General features: G+C 40.5%; 1 protein-coding gene across 4 annotated transcripts in view; it reads right to left on the minus strand.

Annotated features, from left to right (window-relative positions):
- Positions 1-3045: 3045 nt before the first annotated feature.
- The window catches only part of DHRS12 (dehydrogenase/reductase 12), a 28554-nt gene continuing 9563 nt past the window's right edge, over positions 3046-22036 (minus strand). Inside the window, exons 4-10 of one of the 4 annotated variants that reach the window (XM_021526596.2) lie at positions 21037-21129; positions 20150-20231; positions 10726-10787; positions 9890-9994; positions 9200-9290; positions 7716-7853; positions 3046-5215 (exon numbers count right to left, since the gene is read on the minus strand). In XM_021526596.2, the coding sequence (XP_021382271.1) occupies positions 5088-5215; positions 7716-7853; positions 9200-9290; positions 9890-9994; positions 10726-10787; positions 20150-20231; positions 21037-21129 (699 nt within the window). In that variant the 3' untranslated portion in view covers positions 3046-5087. Of the gene's footprint in view, positions 5216-7715; positions 7854-8254; positions 8483-9199; positions 9291-9889; positions 9995-10725; positions 10788-20149; positions 20232-20435; positions 20795-21036; positions 21130-22036 lie in introns of those variants that run through there. The other 3 variants (XM_077781417.1, XM_077781415.1, XM_077781416.1) reach the window with 3 other exon arrangements.

Raw genomic sequence — 22036 nt, forward strand, 5'->3', positions numbered from 1 at the left:
TCAGCACTAGTTTTGGCTGTGGTTTAGCTTTCCGAAGGTTGAGCCTTGTTTCTGACTCTGCTTGGTAAGTTGTCAGACTGACCAATGTCTCTCATGGGCTTTGCTGTTTTTTTTATTAGAAGGATCTTACATGAAAAAAAGCTCCTACTGGCTTTTGTTCAAGTTTTGTAGGAATGTTGCTCAACCATTTTTGAACATCTTTTCTACCAACTACATTGTAACACTTTCCAGTACTGCTCCATTATGTAAATAAGTGGTCGCTGATGTAGCTGAATAAACTGTGGTATCTTAACCCCACTAAAATAATTTCTATCAGCTTTTGGTTATTTCTTTTCCTTCTCTCTATGTGTAATGAGGAATTTGGTTTACTGAGTTTTGACTGGACTCATTCACCTGCCTGTTCTGTGAATTGTCATAAAACTGACAGCTCTTGTATGGACATATCTTTTGCCAGGACAATTTCTTGGCCTGAGTGCTTGGCACTGGGTGAGCAGCCCAAAGAAAATGGTGTCTGGGCAGCAGAGGAATTGCATGATTTTGTGCATCATTCCAAGGCTCCCTGTAGATTGTGGATTCTGAACTGAAAAGTAAATGGAAGATGCTCAAGACTTTTAACCATCAAAGAAAATGGCACTTCCTGGGACCTCTCTCCCCGAAAGTGCAGTTTTACCACTTTTCCCCTGTTTGGACAATATTTTTATCTGTGAAATGGCACTGGCACTGCCGGTACAGCAAAGGTTTGAGTTGTTTCTCCTGGCAGCAGGGTAGAAACCTGTCCTGCTGAAGACCTTTGGCCAGGCTGACACTGTGTCCCTTCATAAAGCTGAGCATTAGCTTTTGAGAGAGAACAAACTTCCTTCAGAGGAATACATTATTTTTCTTTATCTGATGGCTCCTTCTAGAGAGTGGAATAAATACTGACCTACTTCACAAATTGAAGTTCTTTGATCACTTTTAGTCCCAGAAGTGTTTTTGTTGCACTTGCTCCCTATCAGATTCGGTGCCTTTTCAAAGCCTTCTTTGTCTCATTGTCTAGATCAGTGCTTTTTTGACTGCAGGAATACAGAGTTCTTGAGTCATCTTAGTTGCATTTCAAAATTATCTCCTGTAATCAGTCGCTGGCTCTGTCTGAATGTGCCCAGAATTACATCTCTTAACAAAGCAAAAGATGGAAGCCTGAGACAAACAGGAAACACTGTGAGCTGAGCTAGGGAAGATGCAAAGCTGTGCACTGCCAGAGTGTAAACTGCCTGTCTTAAATGACTGTGGGTGGATGTTGACCAGCACTAGTTTTACATAAGTATGATCACATAAATGTCATGAGCTGGGGTGCTTTATTTTTGCAGGGAGGGTGAGAGGAACTTACAGATTAAATTGCTTCATAGCTGCCTTCCTCCACTGTTCCATCAAGTTACTGTTCCCTGAAAGAGTAACTCCATGTTCACTCTCCACTCACCAAGTTCAGCACTGCTCAATGAAAACTAGTATTGCTTCAAGTACCATGCCTTTTAGAAAGGCTTTGTCATTACAAAACTACAAATTATTGCTTGTACTGACAATTGAAATGGCTGGGACTGTCCCCCACCTAGTAAATTTGTTTACACTGAGTTTTGCAGGACTGAGTTATCAGGCTATAATGAAGGATATAGCAGAACTCCCTTTGAGTCCAGGCAGTGCGTATTCAAAATCCCACCTGAGTCTTGTTTAACAGGAATGGGTGGCCCTGCTCACACCCTGTTGTGAGAAGAACGCAGAAGCTGGAATGTGTGTTACTGCAAATGCCAACAATTGGTGTTTGCAGTTTACTCCAAAATTGTGAGGTATGGGAGTGCTCCCATTCTAAGGCAAACAATAAACAATTTTTTACACCTTTCATCAATAGCAGGTTGATTTAGTTGGGGTTTTTCTAAACAATTACTAAAGATGACCCAGAAATTAAACTAAAGACAAAATGCAGTTTACAAAATTGTTTGATACCTGTTACATTGACCTCCTAAAATTTTCATCCAAGAAAAAAAGAGAAGTTGCAGTGGCTCCTGCATCACTGCAGTCAGTCCTGCTGCAATGATGATGGGCTGTACCTTTCCATTAGGATGTAGAGAAATTACCAGCTCCACATGTGCTCTGTGGTGCTACATTTCTGTGCAAGATCCCCGAGTTTGATCCCAGACTTCCCAACTAGGCGACTTCACCAAATGAAGAAAAATGTGAAGCTGTCAGAATGAGGTCAGTGTGTTGGGCTGCACATGGACTGGAAAGGGTGGCAAGAGCAGCTGCTGTGCTTATCATTCCACTCCCATGAACCAGGTGTGCTCGCAAACTCCCAGTGTGTTCTGCTTATCAAGGACCCGTGCCACCTTCATTTTCTGGTCATCTGTCACTGGATGCTATTTTTATTTTGCCCATGAAGTTTTAAAAGTGGAAGAGGAGACTGAGGGGAGACCTAATCAGGGTCTACAACTTCCTTGTGAGGGGAAGAGGAGGAGCAGGCACCGATCTATTCTCTGGGGTGACCAGTGACAGGGCCCTAAGGAATGGCCTGAGGTTGTGTAAGGGGAGGTTTAGTTTGGATATCAGGAAAAGGTTCTTCACCCACAGGGTGGCTGGGCACTGGAACAGGCTCCCCAGGGAAGTGGTCACAGCACCAAGCCTGAGTTCAGGAAGTGTTTGGACAATGCTCTCAGGCATAGGGTGTGACTCTTGGGGTGTCCTGTGCAGGGCCAGGAGTTGAACTCCATGATCCTTGTGGGTCCCTTCTGACTCAGCATAATCTGTGAGTCTGTAAATGTATTCACTTACATGAAGGTGCAATTCATTCTGGATTGCATTAGACAAATCCTCTCGCTGGCTTGCAGCCACATGCCATGTTTGCTGTCGTGGAATCAGGCTGAAATAAAGCATCAGCAGGACCATAATACCAAAGTGTGTGACACTCTGGACTTTGCTTCTAGTTGCTGTTCCTGTGGTTTAGTTCTTTTTAAATCACAAGTGCTCTTAAACCATAGCATGTTACTCTTTGACACTGTGACCAAACTTTGATTAAAGCAGTTTTCTTAACTTTGGCTTCATTTTTAAGCTGAGACACAAAATTAAAAATACAGACTACTCAAATACACTAGTGCAGAATGTGGACTAAAATGTGTTAAATATATACAAATACAGTGCACAGTTTTTACTTTTATGAACTATTTAAATACCAGTCATTAAACTTTTCTTCTGTACTGCAGAGCTGAGAAGCAAATTGGTGTAAATATAAATAATGCAAATGTTTTTATTAGCCTTGCAGCTATTGGGTTAAGAAATGTAGTTACTATATATACTTCCAGCCATGCTCTTGTTTTGGGTAACTGTATTTAACAGTTGAAACCACAGAAAATGTTAATACCAGATTTGCAGGAAATAAACCTCTGTACAAGCCTTGCTGTTGTTTTCTTTCACTGTAGTGCAAGAAGGAATTAATTTTATAAATGAGGCAATAACTTGAATGGTGACCCAGCCTCTTCAGGAGGAGCTGTGACAGCTTGACTTGTCTCAGCACTGCTTATCATGGGAAAATTTTTCTCAGGGCTTCTCTGACAGTAAAGTCTTTATTACTAAGGACATTGACTGAAAACAGCAGGTTTTTTCTTAAACTCTTACTTAATAGGAGTTGTTTGACTGATGAAGAAATACCATCAGCCAGGAAGAAACTAAATAATGTAGAGCAGACGGAAGGAGCTCTCCTCTGTCCATCAGCAGTTTTTAGCTGCCAGTCACTGCAGAGAGCTCAAGAACATCTGTGTTACATTTATGTTTTGATCCTTGGTCCTATCCACACTGGTGTGAGCCACATGTGAAATAATGCAGCAACTTGGCTGAGTTCTGGAGGCAGCTGGTTAATAAATACAATCAGTTCAGGAGTAAAGATGTTACCTTTGTTAGTAATAGTTTTGGCTTTGCAGTAAATCTGAAATAATTAAGACAAAATTAGTCCCACCACAATGTCTTAGTCTGAGCTGATTGTCTTCAGCACTGTTAGAAAGATGCAGCACTGTAGGTGGTGTTTCTTAAACTAGATCCAGTAAATCCCTGTGAAAAAGCCCATTTTCCCCTCTACCGATTTAGAGTGAGAAATTCAGTGAGTAATTCAAATGTCCACAGACAGGTAAGATGAATCCTGTCCTCTGTGTCTGGAAGTAAACAGATCCAGACAAAACACAAGCCTCGCATCAGGAGGTAGATTCTCCTCTAAAACCTGTGCTCTGCCAGTGTTCCCTTCCCCTCTTAATCCATTCACAGTGATAAAACAATCCCCTTTAATCTCTCACAGAAAGAGCAAGCATGCAAGGTATACCTTAGCACGTTGTTTCTTTTCGTGCCTACAGTCATGCAACCATTTCTCTGCTGTATCCAGACATGTCTGGGTGTGTTGTGTTGAAACCTCCTACTTCGTGGTATTTTGACATAAATGGGATAATATTTAGCCCTGGCTCCATCAAGTAATGTGGAAGGCATTTGGCAGTGTTCCTATATTCTTGCTGTTTAAACACGAGGAAGCAGATCACTTCTGCATACCAGCACCAATTTATAGAAACTAAAGGCTGTGAGGAATCCTTCCCTTTAAATTAAGCAGGTTCTGCAAGACAGTTTCTGCATTCCCAGTTACATGTTTGAGCCTAATCACCCTCATGCAGAGAAGGAAGCCACCAACCTGTCAAATATGGGAGTTAAAATTGTTTAAAACATTCCCACTTTCCTGAAGTCCTTCATGAAAGCTACTGAAAGTACACTCCTCTGCATTTCTCTTTGCTGAGTGTTTTAAATTATTCTAGGTAACTTTACAAAGTCTCAGGTCTTATTTTAATGCCTCTCAATTTTTCTTCCAATCCAAAGAACACAACCTTAGCGTGTCTTGAGGCAGCAACTGCATTTTCACAATGGGAGAGACTTGGCAGAAGAGACTTGGCACACAGGTGCCACTCTACTACCTCATTATGAGAACACCTGAACCTAATTTGTTTTTAACAGGCCTATGGCATCCTACTTCCCCTCAACAGCAGATTACTGTGTAATTAGAAGATTTGTGGTGACACTGTGTTCAGCAGACACTAAATTCCTGGAGAAACAGATTTAAACTTCCGGGAGAACTCTTCCAGCATCTCCATCAGTTTCTCTTCATCCTCTGGTGGACTGTGGGTGTATGCTAGGGGTAAGTGTGTAGGGACTGGTTGTCTGTCTGGAAGAAAAAAAAAAAAACTATTATGCGTACATTTAACTCTCTTACAGTAGAAAGCAGGTTTTTCTGATAGACTCTGTACTGTCCAAACATACGTCATGGTCTTGAAACCAGGCAAATTAACTTTCTAGGTACCTGTAAATAATGCTAATTAAGCATACCTTCTAAACCAAAAATTAAACCAATTCAATTTGTATTTTGGAGCTAGAATGATTTTTCTGTAGCACAACATGACCTGGAGTGTGCAGCAAGTCCCCATCTGCAGCTGGGGACAGTTTAGGAAAAGGAAGGCTTCTTTGTGGAATTATGCCTGTCACTAGTGCAGCATCTGCAGGCAAAGAGCAATAGCTGGAGTTTGTTGTTGCAGGCAGAGGATGATTTTGCACTTGAAACAACATTTTTCCTTGTCTCCAGGATAACGTTTCTAGTAATGTACAAATCCCCAGCTCGGACTTTGTAGTTAGGAGTATTTTCAGTCTTAAAATGCCTACCTTCATCCTTAGAAACAGTGGTTAAATTCTAAAGGAAAAGGAACTTGGGTTTATTGCTCAGTCACCATAAGTGACATGTATCCAACCAAGTTTGCTCAGTTTGATGCTTTGCTTGGTTTTCCAAATCTCATGCCTGTCACTCACTCTGTAAATACAGCTGCTACCACCATCCACTCTAAGGGATCTTCCCCTCCAAAAACATTGTGTCTAGAGCCTGGCAGCCTTATGACAATGCTGTCAGGTGTCTCTGGAACAACAGTCAGAGCACTGGTTCAGTCTACTTAGCAAGCCCAACATCCGCAGCAGCCAGCTGAGACAGAAAGAACAAGCTGTTGCAACCCTGGGCAGCAGATTTCCCTGAAAACCTATTGGGCTGCCACTGCCCCAGGAGAGCAGAGGTATTTGCTCTCTTAAGGGCAAATATTTACCTGACTGCACACACTACATAACTTCTGCTCATAGAAAACTGAGGACAGAGACAGGAATGTTTTCTTCTCCATCAGTGATTATAAGTGGCTTCCCACCTAGCTATAGTCCTTCCAGTAGCCTGTGATAAAGTTTGGGAACTAGATATGAAAGCCAAGTTCAGTATCACACAGAATATGCTTCTAGTCTTGGAAAGTAGGTCTCTATTAAGCATTTTTTATATATTTTAGTAGATGCAGAGAATTCTGGTAGTAGTAGTCATGTTCTCACCTTCCTTTATTATTTTCTCAGGGAAAAAAAAAAAAGCTAGCTTTGGTAGTTTGCTCTCAGAGGGAACAGAAGAAGAGAATGCAGAAAATGGAGGGGAAACTGTGACTCATTTGGAAAATGGCTGCCTAGGATCAGAAGCATGGGGTTTGTGGCAAAGTGCTCCTGCACCCCAAACCCTTCACTGAAGGGGCCTGAAAAGTGTTAAGCTGTGGCTTCAAAAAGGTCATAGGAGCAAGAAATAACTGATTTCACCACAATTTGATAAGCACAAGACACAGACTCAGAACTTCTCTTGCAGCTTTAAGAGCAGTCATGCCAGGATCGAAGCTCTCAAAAGTCAGTAGCTTTAGCTAAAGAGAAAGGGCATGTTCTCTGTTTACCAAAACTGGGAGTAGAAAAAGGCCAAAGGGAAGAGCCTGGTGGAATTACAAAAGAAACAGAAAGAACAACTGAGCAGAAACATTAGGATGAGAAGAAAGGGATCAGAGTAAAAGAAAGGCAAAGCCTGGTTCTACAAAAAACCAGCTGACCAGCTGGGATGTGGGGTGTCCACATGCACCACATGCTGACATGATAAATGTGTGATTGTCCGTGGGACAGAAGGGACAAAGTCAAGCCAAATGTGGAAAAGTCTGAACTTCCTGCATTGTCAGTATAGAAATTCAGTGAATCAGGATTTGAGTGCCTCATCCAACAGAAGCACAGAGGTTCTGTAAGAAATTACCCTGAGCTTTCTCTTTCTGGACTGAGGCTTCCAGCTGCTCCTACAAAGATGCCTGTCATTTGCCTGGGAGAAAAGAAAGGCTCTGCCCTACTTTTTCATTCCCTAAGCTTACAGTGCCAAAAATGCCATTGTGCTTAAGTCTTTGCCCAATGTCAGAGAAAGGGGGAATTGGCAGTTTTAGCTAGCATGGAACAATAGGAAGAAGAACCTGTCAAATCGCAGCCAACTCCCAGTGCTCTGTGAGAAAGATGCTCATTTCCTAGCCTCATAAAAGATGTTATTTGACTGCTGTGATTCACCTTCCCTTGGCACAGTCCTACATGCAGCCATTTTCATTACAAAAATCCCCAACCCTCCTTAAAGAAATGCTTTGTAGTCTCTATCAGCTACTTTAGAGGACAAAAGCAGGAATATACCAAGTTAACACAATGTTCACTCAAACATTTAGATTTGAAACAACTTTGTGGCATGCTTTATCCTTTGCACAAGCTGCCTGGTGCAGCCTTCATCCCCTTACAGGCCAGACAGGGATCCTAAGCTCAGGCAGGCTGAGGATCTGCAGTCTGTGCAGTGAGACACTGCTCCTTACCTTGGAAGAACAAACCACTGGGCAGCTTTGTTGCTTCGGCTGACACCGCCAGCCACAGGACAGTGTCAGCTCCCTGGGCTTCTGTGCGCAGCGAGTTCTTCATCCTCTCGTAGAAATCAGGCATGGATGACCTCACAGCTGGAAAGGGTAACAATGCAATGGTGGCCTGCCATGCAAGGCTTTTTTGACACAAAAAAACCTCCAAAAAACCAAAAAAAACAAAAACAACAAAAAACCAAAACAAAAAAAATCCAAAAAAAACCCAGAACCAAAATCAAAACACCTTCAAATTGCCATTTTGTGTCTAGGAAGGAGAGGAGGCAACTCTGGAGCTTATGGAAGAAAATTAGTATTTCCCCCTATCTGGGAGTAGGATGGCTTGTGGGAGAATAGCACTAAGCCACAGATGATCCACCACTCGTTTGTTTGGGTCAAATTACAGAGACAAAACTGACAACAAGATCTGTAAGAGGTTCCTCTGTCAATTCCATTCTAAACCGTAAAGATGACAAACATGGGGCAAACAGAAACTCCAAAAAGCAGTATTGTAATGGGATTTTTAGCTCTTCTTTTCTCACCAGTTTTAGGAAACCAGTTGCAGCACTGTATTTAAAAATTGCTTACTTCCTGTCTAAACTCTGGTTTCATTTTATTTTGTCCAACAGATGGTGACTGTGGGCCCATCCAATGTAGGTGTTTGTTTCAGGGGGTTGGAAAGTCTTTGAACTTTAAGGCGGGATAATTCTATGGTTCATTAAGTTTGAAATCTGCAAAGGAAGTGCAAAAATAAATGTATTTTAAAGAAAAAGAAATACCAGGATATTTATTTGGAAAGGGCTACTTTCAAGCATAAAGTAGGCAGGGTAAATGGAAACTGCATCCCTATAAAAGACCTAGAGATGTAATTGCTATTCTGCATCCCAAGCTTGGGCACTGGAGGCTGGAAATACTGGGGAATGCAACATGCATAGTGTATGACTGATGCTGGCCCAGCTGCTCAGGCACAGTCACTGAAGAAGATCTGCAGCTGAGATAAAGGGCTGAATGGCCAAACTGCTTCTCAACAGCAGTAAATGTTTAGAGGAAGAGCAGAGGGCTTCCACAGTGCTGCATTATCCTACATGCCCTCACAAATTCCCAAGTGTCTGCATATTGGTACTGACAGAGGCAGAAGCTCCATCTGTGTTTAACAGTTCCACTACAAATGTAACTTAAAAGTTACCTTGAAGAACTATGTCTCTGCTGTGCATTTGTGCAGGGCTGGAAGTATTCACTGCCCATTATTATTCTCTAGATATACACAGCTAGCAGACACTGTGCAGAATAGAGCCACCAAGGGGATATAAAACTACTTCAAGCACCAGTTTGGAGAAAAGAAATTACTGTACCTGTTGGAAAAATATACTAGGAAGTTTCATTTCTCTTTGCTTTTAAACTAATCCTGAAAAGAAAAAAATATTGTCAGAGTGTAAAGCAGATGTTACCTGGAGTGTCTGCCCAGCCAGGGTGCATCACGGAGAAATGGATATTTCTGTAAGTCTTTGCCCACTGTTCTGTCAGGACAACTTGCTGTCTCTAGGATAGAGCAGTAAGAGCCATGCTAGCACCGAGATCAACAGCTTGTCCACCAAATTAGTTCCCAGGGAAATAAACTACATTAAATGTGCCATAAATACTAGAGCATTTATGTACAGCACAAATATACCCTTGCTCATCCTGGCTGGATTTATTGGATTATTTCATCAGAGACTTCTACAGCCATTGCCATCCATACCCTGGCTACAAATTTACTTTTAAAGCAGCTGCACTGTTTTTACTGACCATGTCTACTTGCTGTAGACTGTGGGCAAGAACTAAGCAGGCAGACAGGGTTCATCAGCTAAAGACAAAGCAAAGTGTTCCCCCTTGGGACTTCTCTCATGTCAAATCAAAGTCTAGCCATGCTCTCCTATGAAGGATGCACTCCTAAGGGCATGATGTATGCAAGATGTATGCATTCCTAAGGGCATGCCATCATACTCCTGAAGATTATTGCCTGTGCATCTGCATATGGGTTGGATGCAATGGGAAAGCAACAATGATCAACAGGCTTTTTGCAAAGCACATGGTATGAGCTGGAAGGTATGAGCTAGCAAGGAAGGGCTGGACTTTGTTTTCAGCCCCATGGGCTGTACCTTGTTCTGTGCATACACCATAGTTCCATCAAATGGCCCATTTCCTGACTGCAAGTCAGATACGTTTAATTTTTGAACTAGCATGCCCCCAGAAGAGACAGTTATCTGTAATGAAATGAATGAAAAACAAATGAATGAAAAGCAAAACCGGGAACTCCCCACAGATGCGCTCATGCATGCAATGTAGTCTTCAGGCCACAGCTGGAAGTCCCTATGGAGCAGGATTCCTCTGCATACTCTATGCATTATGCTTAGGCTCATGAGTAGAGCATACCTGGAGGTGAGATAGAAGATACATAAGGTTTTTAAGAAGGGATTTTCATTCAAAGTGATGTTGATTCATTTCAGGAATTTTGTGCTTCTTCCTTTTGAAAAGTAATGGGGAGAAAGAAAATAGCAGAATAGCACTATTTGTAGTTTGTATGTTTAGCATTTACTGAAGCTAATTAGAAGCCATACAAAACTTGGGAAATTTAATTTTTAAAAACGTACCTGCTATCTTACTTTACACCAAGATGCGTAAAGTTCCTTTAAGCCTATACTCCTTTTGTGCATATTTTGCACTCTGCTGCAGGAGCTAACTTGTCCTAGGGAATCAAAGAGGGTAAGTTCCCAAATGAAGTGTTTTACACTGATTTCCAATGAAGAGTTGAGAGCAGCAGGAAGGAGCTTTGCCTTAGAGGAGGAGATTGTTGTTAGCAAAATCCAAGAGGATTTTAAAGATCCTTACAGCACTGTAAGACATCCTGCATTGCTAAAACAGTCAGAGAACTGCTGTCACAAGCTAGAAGGTAAAAATAATAAAACACTCCTTTGAAACAGCATCATAGACTCACCACTCTGGCATCAGCTGCTTTTTCCAGGAGGGGCACCAGGGCAGTTGTCATGATGTATGTACCTAAAAGACAGAAAGGCACGAACATTAACTTTTCCTTTTAAAAAAAGCTTTGTTCTCTCTCCACCCTCCTTAACAACCCAAAACTCAAAGTCTCTTTATCTCTGCAATCTGATCTGAATTTGACAATGTTTTTTTGTTGCTGCTTTACCTTCAGTGTGCCAACTCAACTGTAGTGGTTCACATTACCATAAATTTAGCCAAAGGCATATATTATTTATTATTTATTTAGGTTTGTTTTACCTATAGATAAAACAGCTCCCTACATTCATCTGTGAAAATCTGAATGCAAAATTCCTTGGGTGGGGGAAGGTGATAACAATGAAGAAATGGGGAGTGCATTTCCCCTGCAAGTCTGGCATATACACACAGATCTAAGCTGGGTCATTAACAAGAGAAGGAAACTGCACTTCCCACTTACAGTTCTTAGGGCACTGCATATGCACTTAAGACTTGCCCATTTGTCCCTTCTCACTATGAAATCACTCAGAGTACACTGACACTTTTTGTGTTGCACAGAAAACCCACCCCTTAAATCCCCAGCATGACCATTATGGAAGACAAGGAATCCTTGGGGGTAAAAATATACATGTTGCCTGCCCAAGGCTGAGCTAAGATTACTTTTGGAAACTTAATTGTGTCCTTCCCTGCTTTTAATAGTGTTCATTTAACAAGGATTTTTACACACCACACAAATATATTCCATTACCATGATCAGCAAGTCTGTTATTACACTGTTCAACTGTCAGTGTGTTTGATTCAGACACAGAGACACACCTAGCGATGTTTCAGGCAACCAAGTGCAACACAGAGATTTTTTTTTTTCTGTTTAAAATGTATTTTTTAAAAATTCCATGTAATTGAAAAGGAGTCTAGCCCCATTCAATCTAGTGTTTCTGCATCTACTTCCCTCTCACGTCTTTACAAATGGCTCTAGTTCAACAATTCTATCAGTGATAAACACATTTTTTTCCTTGAGCTGCTGAGGCCATGTTTTTCACTAGGCATGAAGACTTCAGTATGTCTTAATAACCTCTCTTCCACAGAGGCAATGAGATCATCCAGTTAAAATACAGCATGTTTATAAATACGGTACCAAAATCAAACATGTTACATGTCTAGTGAACAAACTGTTCAGCTCCCCTGTCAGTTACAGCAGCCTTCACTTTCTCTATATAATCAGAGGTATGTCCATACACACACAATATATTTTAAACCCTGGCAAATCAAACTAAGCAAATGCATTGCAGATGAGTAAATGCAGCCTGTCTTCACAGACAATGTGAGCAAAGGCAATTGCCAGAGAGCCCGGTCGTGTTCCCTGGTAGTGGCGGGGAGGCTGAGCGATGACATCATCGGTACAAGAACTCCCGCGGACTGTCAGGGGAGGCTGCCGCGATGTGGGGGGATAAAAAGATTTACAAAAAAAAAAATCACTTCAGTACAAGCTGAGAGCCTGGTTTTAATGCTGTTTGGCTGTGGGTTCTTAAAAAAGTAACATCATGTCTCGTTTAAATAGCTGCATCTCCTAAAGGCAGAGCTGCAATGCACCAGCTCTGACGATGCTCCATTTTACTGTCCTGCAGATTAATTTACACTTTTAAGGGGCTTCATGTTGATTTGTTAATTCTAAAGAGCTGCAAAGATGAATACACTAATGTTGCCTCATTAACAACCGAGTTTTGTTTTGTTTTCCAGCTGAGTAAGAGAAATGTCCAGTGCCAAAAATCCTGCTTAGAGCAACTACAGCTTGTGAGAAGTTTATATGCTTATTTAGAACCACAAACTAATTTAAAAGCCCAAATCTCCTCTCTTCCAAGTTTATTAAGAATTTGCAAAATCTCATAAAGCCAGAGCATTCCATCTTTTTGCCCCACAAAACCACTAGCTCATTTGCTTTGAGATAGCACAAAGCAGTTTTGATCATAGCTTCCTGTGGTAAGCAACAGTATCTGAAAACACACACAGACATAATGCACCAGGCATTAAGGCTGCAGCATTTAATTTCTCCCACTACTATTTCACCAACTACTGTCCCCATTTTAAGTGTTTGAACACAAACTCCTCATTCCTTTGACAAAAATACTTGGATATTATACATTCCTATTTGCCTGGGCTGGTCTGTCAGATAAAAAAGCCTGGAAAAGAAATTTAGAACAGTAATAGCAGAACAGATATACTTTATCAACAAGGTTATTGCTGGTTAGAATATATCATCATTAACTGAGACCTCCCCATTTTTATCAGTGCAAAAGCTGGCATGTAGTTTGATGGTGACATTCCAACAGCTTGGGAGAATGCTCAGTATGGTCAGTGCAGGGCCTGGCACAGTTGTGTACCTCACGGCAGGTACTTTGTCCAGCACAGCTGTATCACAGCAGGCACTAACACAGAAGTTAATTTCTGAGTAAAAGGGGAAGTAGCAAACAAAGGCATTGCCTGCCACCATCCTTGTGGGGAAAAAAAAACACCCCCAAAAAAAAAAGAAAAAAAAAAAAAAGACACAGAAGGAAACTTTTCTTGTTAAAATAAACTTTGCAAGGAAAACCAAGTCTAATTCGGTAGAAGAAACTACATCCATCTCTACCCCATGAAAGGAAATCAAGGCAACATCCAAACTGCATGTCCTTTTGCCAATACTAGATTATTAATACCAATGTACTGGATATCAGCCTTTCCAAAACAAGCATTTGAGCATTCTAACACATTTACATGATGCAAAAAAATTTTTGTCTTTTAAAGGAGAAACTTCCTCCCACAGAGCTTAGTTTCAAAAGGTAATGCATATCAAATGTGGTTAATGCTTGATTATCACTGTCTTCAAACTGTAGAGGTTGAGTTGTCTTGTTGAGGTTTTTTTAATGGTTTAACACAAAGGTACGTGAAAGGAAAAGGCAACATTCAACAGTGCTGTGCCTTGCACTGAAAGCAGTAATTATTTGGTATCTGCTGAACATACAGCTGCTACTACCTGCATTTAGGACTGTGTGCCAGGGCCCAGATTTGTGCATCACCATTTCCTGTCACTGGAAGGTACATTGTCCATATGGCCTGAATGCTTGTCTCCCACTGGTGTAACAGGGGAAAAAAATCAGTGAAATAAACGGCATACAACATTTCCCTCTGATGAGTATTTGCTGTGACACAAAGGAGTCCAGCACGATGAATTTGGGAGTTTTCTCAGAAGCAACAGGAATGCAGAAGAAGGTGAGCCCAGTCTACCACACCCATATAAAGGATTTAATCTTGCCCTCACTGAACTTTGCCAAGGTGAACAGTTGACTTGCAAAACCTACTGGACAAGCTACAAGCCCTGTTCTTGAAGTTCAACACAGTACTAGCTGGCCATGTTTTCTCCAGTTAAAAATGCTCCTGGGATAGATGTACAATTTATTTTAAAGAGAAACAGTCTCTTACCATTAGATTTATTTGGAAAAACTTCTGTTGGCTTTACATCTTGGAGCTGATCTCCCATAATAGGAAATCATTTATAATTAAAACTTTTCTATAGGGCAACACCATTACACACCATAAACCAACTTTATCATACAGTAAAGTAGACAGGGTGTGTTGCCAGTCTGTGCATTAGACATGCGCACACCAGTAAAATGAGCATGGCATTTAATGAGAACATACTTTTGTTCATGCACATAATATGTTTCATGTTTACTTAAAAATATAAATACAAAAATAATGAATCACCATGCATTCCCTTGTGGCCTGTCTGGTAACTGCTCCACCTGGTCTGAGATCCTCTCAATTCAGTCAAGTAATCTGATACTGTGCTTTAACTAACAAATCAAAATTTTTACTCTATACAGTGAACTCCTCTGCCAACCTGGAAAAGCACTAATTCAGTGTTTCACAATCACAGAGTGAAATATTAATGACGTATGTGTAGAAAATGAGGCACCAGTGTGGAGACAAACATTTGATTAATATAGAAAGTTGGTTTGGGCTTTTAAAAAAAGCCCCAAAACAAGCCCAAAAACTAAAAAATTCAGCCTGACTGCCTCATAAACTCCTAATGTTATGCTGCTTTTCCCATGACATGATGCAGAAGCTATAGGGACTCTATGGAAGACACTATTATTTGGTCTTGTGGAAAGGTAGCTCTGCATGTTCTTGAAACAGTTATTCCACTGTGGGTCTCATGACATGAACAAAATGAAAGCTATTCTAGTGCACAGGACAGCAGTCTCCAGGGTATTAGACACTGGTCTTTCTCACAGAAAACTGCAAGTCTTGCTGTACCGAAACATGAAAGTAAACAAAACACAGGATAGCCCTAACAGAAAATATAAACAAACACTGTGCATGCAGATTTCCAAACTGCTGGTGGTTTAGATCAGTTTGTCAGAACCTGGAAGACTCCTTAGGATTCACATAGCTCAGACTGAAAATTAATAGGACATGACATAAAATAAAAGTACACAAATATATATTCTGATTTGCTTTAAGATTTAATGTGATCCTAAAATCTGTACTTCATAAATCAACTTTGAAGAAAATTATGGTTTCAGCAGAAATAACATTGTAAACCCACTGCCTGCTTATAACATCAAATTAATTGATGATACAATTACTGTGGACCCAAGTCTCTTAGTGGATTCCATAATGTTTTTGCTTGATGTTCTATTTGGCAATTAGTGGCACATTACTGGTGAGGTTTTTGCCGTGCTAACATTCAGATAAGGGCAGGCAGCCAGCACCATACTAAGTGAAGTGCTTCATCTGCCTGAGCTTTGCAGCATTATTAGGAACAGTGTTAACTGTGAAAAAAGTGGGAACAAAAAAAAAAAAAAAACTAAAACAAACAAAAACACCCAACACCACCAAAAAATTTTATTGTACAGATTTCAATGGCTCATTCATCTGGTAGAAATCAGTTAAATTGGCTTGCTTTTCTTGAGCACAAGTAAAAACAAACCATAGAAACAAACAAAAAAAACCACCCAACAAATAAAGTTCCATTCTTCATTGGCCTGATCATCTTTTCCCGTAGTTTATGCAGTTCCCAGTAACAGACATCCCTGAGTCGCTTCCTGAGTAAGAGATCAGGAATGAAGATTGCAATGTGCTGTCTCCAAGGGCCAATTCCACTGCACTAGCAATAACTGAGAGTGTATGGGAAGAGCTAATGAACATGAAACACAAAATATAGGTTTACATTTCCCTCAAATGACAAAGCTCATCTCAATAAGGGTTCCTCTGTCTCCTGGGAACCAGGCTTCAGTACAGTTACTGCATGTGCAATTATATTCAACCTTATCCTTTCACATACCACCTCCGATCCATAAGTCTCAAAGCTCTTTAGAAAGAAAACAGGAACCACAGCCTCCTTTTCACAGATGAGATTGTCTTGCCAAAGATCAGGCATTGAACTTACAGCAGACAGCTGATATTCAAGTTGCTTGACTTCCAAGTGATTCAGAAGACCAGGCTGCACTGGATTCTGTTAACACCAGTTAAATACAGTTAATACCAGTTAATTCTCTTAATACCAGTTAAATTCATGGGTAGGGAAAAGACTGACAAACATACACCCAGGTTAGGCAGTTTGCCATAGATGGGCTATCGTGTCACTATGACAGACAAACATCTTATTTCCTCTGGCTGCAACCTTTCCTGCACAGTGTGGAAGTATATGTCTATATATTATTAAAACATGAGAACACATTAGATTGAGGAAAAGATGCATACTGGAAGTATCATTTATCTCTGAGTGTGTTTTAGCATCCCCTTGCCTCGTAAGTAGCAATAAAAAAGTAACATACATGCCATTTTTCCATGTCAAGCAGGAAGATATGTTGAATAAAAGCAAAATGAAGCAGGCAATAAAACAGAGGAAAAAGGATTGTTTCAGCTAAATGTCTACTGCTTCAATAAGAACATGCTGCTTTTGCCTCCACATGCTTATAAATGCTGAAGGTTTTTTCCAAATGACTGAATACCACCAGCTTTAACTCCCAGCTTTGCTGGAAGTTATACTAAACCAAGTAAAACAAAATTAATTAAAAAAAAGTTTGACTCAGACGTTTACAAGATTCATCAGAAAAAATGATTGCTTGTTGCTGCCCAGCTGCTGGGTACAACCCTGAGTACATGGTCAGCCCATAGGAAGAAATATCACAACATCACAAAGTAGAGGACAGAGAAAAAAAATCTGCCCATTGGGGTTGGCAAGTCTGCAGGAAATCTGCCCACATTACACCAAGCGAGTCACTCAATTTGGTTTATTTGAAAGTGTGTTTCAATCAGCAAAGTGCTATTTCAAACTTGTGCCTGGCCAGTGCTTCCACATTACAGTCTAAGTGTTCCATTTTCCTCTCTACATTCACTGAGCTCCAGCAATCGGACAACAATTCTTGAGCCTCTATCAGGGAAAAAAGGCAAGGCGTTTCATTTGACAGCAACAACAGAACCACAACAAGCCATGCAGCATTTGTGCCTCAGACTCATCGTAAAGGCACCACAGGCACCAGGACAGATGCAGATGCCACCACCTGCTCAAAGCACTTTACTGTTTGAACTTGAATATTAAACAAATCATACACAACCTGCATTTTACATTTTTATGAACTTCATCCATCTGCATATCCTGACAGCACCAGAGAGAACTATGCACCTCTTGTTTCAGTTTCCATCCTCAATTAGCCAGTCAGCTGTGTTTTGTACATATTCATACAAGAGGAATTATGCAGTCATTTTTGTCCCATGTAGTCCAAAAAAAGATCAGAATATAAAGTATGTTTCACAAGTCAGATCATCAATTAGAACTGAACACTGACATCCATTATGCTCAAAAATGGACTAACAGATCAGTCAAGAGAAAAACATTCCTAGACTAGATTTAAAACCTCCACAGCATTTCAGACACCTAAATTAGCAACTTCACACCTCATAGAAATGTTAATATCAGATATCAGATACAGAATTCAAAAACTGTGACATGTGCATTTAAAGCATGTTATATTTCAGTCTTGCATTTTTAGATAGTTACAACCTACACATTCCTTTACTAGACCAGAGATACAAGGTAGGATTAAAAAAAAGTGAAAGCAACATGGAAGGAACACCCTACATGTAAAGATCTGCAAAAAATACTGATATTACTCTATCTTGTTAGTTAAGCGAGGGACAACTGCACATGGGCCTTGAGCCCATGTCACCCTTCAGGCTTTAGCATTACTGGGGCAGAGAAGAGAATTTAGTTTGTTCTTTCAAACCACATTCGCATTTACAGCCAACCTATATACCAGCTATATCTAATTTAGCCAAGTTTTTCTCTGGGAACCTATAATCACAGACAGTTACTGAAACAAATTAACTTCTTCCAAGAGAAACACAGCCAAAGGCACCTAGTACTTAGGGAAATAACAGAGCATCTACACTTTCTCCACAGTTTTCTCCTACTGTGGCTCCACATGTTATGCTTTATTACCCCACTCCCCTGACTTTGAAGAAAAAAATGGTAGTTTGTAGCCTTGGTCCTTCATGTGTGTCTGGCCTGCAAGCATAGGAGGTTCCTGCTGCACTGCCAGCTTTTTACAGCTCAACCAAGTCCCACTTTGTTCTAAGAGATTCAAAATTTAATCCTTATTTTTGTCTAGAGAGAAGCAATCTAAGCGAACAACCCAGTCCTTGTCTGAACTCTGAAGAAGCTGGACAACAGAGGATTATTTACCTCCTTAAACTTCTTATACAATCATGCAGCAAGTGATACATGAATGAATAATGGAGATCTATAAGTAACACTCACAGAAGTTAATAGAGACACTTTCCTAGCTTGCTACAACTATAATTCAGCTTCCTCTGTGCAGCCGTATAACACTAGTAAGGCTGATTTACAGCTGGAAAAGCAGAATTTGCTGCTTCTGCTTGTGTGATACAAAATAATTCAAGTGATGCACTAGAACAGCTCCTCAGCACTTAATATCCTCAATGTCTAAAAGTAAACCAAAATATGATTTTGTATTCAAACTGTTGTGCTTGTTTCACTCTGCTTCTCTCTTTCCACAATGCTGGGTTTTTGTCTGAAAGACCACAAGAGGATAAAAACTAATTTAAGGTGAATAGATCCCTCAAGATACAACTTCTGGTACTTATGCAGCCAAAGAAAATTTGATGGCAATATAATACTCTTCTTGAATTTTTTGACCATAAGAAACAGAAGAATGTTAACAGAAGATTAGTCTGAAGCAAATGAATCTCTGTCTTTATACTTGATTTAATTGTCAGTTTAATGTATTCAGACTTGCAGAAAAAAAATGAGCTGTATGCACAACAACAATGAAGCACAAGACATTTATACTAAAATGTTAGTTTTCAAACATAAATACGATATAAGGACCCAACACTGGAAAAAGGCTAAGAATAAAAACCAACAATGATTATACTAGTTCTGTAAATGCCATATTTTTACAGACTAGGTTTTCCCCATCCCTATTCCAGATAATGATGAACAGGAGGAAAACAGAAACAAAGCACCACAGTTCTTCCTTAATGTATCACTTTTGAACATATTAAAGAGAGTCTATTGAGGAATCCACTTACCCTGTATAGAGGCAGGGGGAGAAGAGTGTCAGGACTGTTGGGTTGATGCAAGCACCATGTGTCTCTTTGCAAGAGGTGCAGCTTTCAGCCTTACAGATAGCAGCAGTGTCAGATAGCTCTTCTCTCTGCTGGCTGGCTGTTTGCTCACCTCTTTTCCATAGCTTCTGTAGGGAAACTTTCCACTAGGCTCACCATTTTCCCTGCCCTTCCACATCTCCACTTTCTCTCTTGACTTGCTTCCCATCACTTGTCCCTTGTACCCTCACAGCCACAGTTCACACACAATGCCCCTTTCACGTGGAGTGCCCAAGACTTGCCCAGTACTGCTCAATCCCTTGACTGGAGATTGCACCGGCTCAAGAGCGTTCAGGGCACTGCATACAGCACAGCACCTCTGTCACACAGAATAGGGCTGTGCAAGCCCACTCAAACATCTGAATGTCTCTTTAAACATCTGAATGTGTTCCAAGCTCCATCCTAACCCCAGAAACACAATTATTACAAAGAGCATTATTAGCAGCAATCCTCAGAACAAAGTTTCCTAGCAAATTTCAGGATCAACCTACCATTTTCCACTTCTGCTATGATAAATCAAGATGCTGATATCGGAACAACTGAAAAATTGAGAAATTAAAAAATTACACTTCAAACAAGATGTAATATTTCTTTTTCCTTCCTGGTTCCTTCCCTGGCATAGCAATGCTATGATCCCACTTCGAACAGGAATATGTACCTCACTAACTCAGCTATAAAAACACACTTCTGTAAACAAAAAAAGTATGTTCCAAAAGAAAACTTTCAATACTCACCCAAAGTATTTGTTGCAAAGTTCTTTTCAAGTCCATCTTCAGTTAACTCTCTGTTATTCACCATACATCCCGCATTGTTGATCTGCAAAACAACTCCTTTAAACAAAAACAATCAACACAAATATCTACAAGGAAATCCACACATATGAGCAGTCCACGTTAATTTGCTGTTTTCTGACACTGCAAAACAAAGCTACATACTGTAGCTTTTATTTGTTCAATAAAATGTGATTGCAAGCTGTGTGCAGCTAGCACAGTCTCTGACACATTTCTTTTTCTGCCTTACCTTCCAGAAGGAGCTCAGACTTTTCTTTCCCATCTCAAAAAAGATCTGCTCCTACACACCTTCCTGCATGTCCACTGCCACTCCTCAAAAGTTATTTCCCCATTTTTATCACATGTTCCTCATCTAGTAAGCACCAAAGGAGCTGTTCCAGGTGCCTCATCTGTGGTACAGCCCCCTGAGCAAATTTTCACTGGTAAATAAAAGGGCAACTGCACTGAGCCCCATGCCAATCACAATGATTAACTGTTTCATCTCTCCCTGGCTCTGTTTTAGCCTTTGGACTTTTTGCAAAAGTTTAACCTTTCAGAAGGCTAGCTTTAAGAGGGGCAATGTTATTAGCAATAAAACTAAAAGAGAAAATGTATGGTGTCTCCAAAGATGCAGCTACAAAATTATTGCTTTTCTCTTCTTTTGTAGCACATGTATGTTAACTGAGAAGGGACAAAGGCAAGCAAACCATAGAGACTCCTGAAAAAAACATTTAGAGAAAATTAAGGAGATAATTGTGGGCCAAACTGTCAAGTCTACGTAACCTCTCAGACAAATTCATTGGCTATACACTCCCAAGACAGACACACATGATTAAAGTACATGAACTTACCAACACATTTAATTTATGTTCATTTTGGAATTTTTCAGCAAATTTCCATATTTCCTTGGGATTAGATATATCCACAATATGCCAGAAGATGTTCTAAAGGGAAAGAAAGTAAGACACAATCAACAGAGAAAGTGAAGAGAAATCCTGTTTAGGCCTGTCTAGGTGAAAAGGTATTTAAGTAGTATGAAAAAAATAGTGTCTCCAGAAGACAACTAATACATGTTTAACATGCACAACTGCAAAATTTAAGTCTAGTCCTTAAAACATGTTTTGTCATTATTCAGCTGTTTTGAGACACAGCTGAATAATGCCAAAATTATTAAGAGAGAGTCCTACTTAGATAAGTATATGTGACAGACAGTCAGGTACAGCAGAGAACTAGGAAAACATTGCAAAGCATGCAAAATTTCAGGTTAAACAATTTAGCAGCTTTCTCTTTGGCTGGACTTTCCAAGGAAACGGTCAAGGTCACAGCATTAGAGAATAATCTAGGGTGGAAGAGACCTCTGGAGGCTGATTGGTAAACTTGGAGATTCACCAGTCTGTCTGAGCCCCCTGCTCTGAACCTCCAGCCTTTGACCACACTCATGGTGAAAACATTTTTCCTACTGTCTACTCAGAACTTTGTCCCTGTTCCAATCTGTGTCAGCTGCCTCTTGTCTTCCCACTGAAGACCTCCAAGAGAAGCATGGTAGTGCCTTCCCTATATACTCCCATCACATGGCTGTAGAATACAGCAAGACCCATCTGAGCCTCCTCAACACTGAGCAGAATGAGCCTTCTCAGAGTCACTTCATACATCACATGTCTCATCTCCCTAGCCACTCTCTGCTGGACTCACTCCAAGACATCGATGACTTTCTCATCCTGGGGAGTCCAAAGTCAGGCACAGGACTCCTGCTGTAGTTTCACAAAGGCTTAATTGAGGGGAAGATGCACTTCCCTCAGCCTGCTGGCTAGACTCATGTTCATACAGCCTGGGGAATGTTTGGCCTCCTTT

This window comes from Lonchura striata, chromosome 2, assembly GCF_046129695.1.
Source record: "Lonchura striata isolate bLonStr1 chromosome 2, bLonStr1.mat, whole genome shotgun sequence".
In the NCBI taxonomy this organism is placed as follows: Eukaryota; Metazoa; Chordata; class Aves; order Passeriformes; family Estrildidae; genus Lonchura; species Lonchura striata.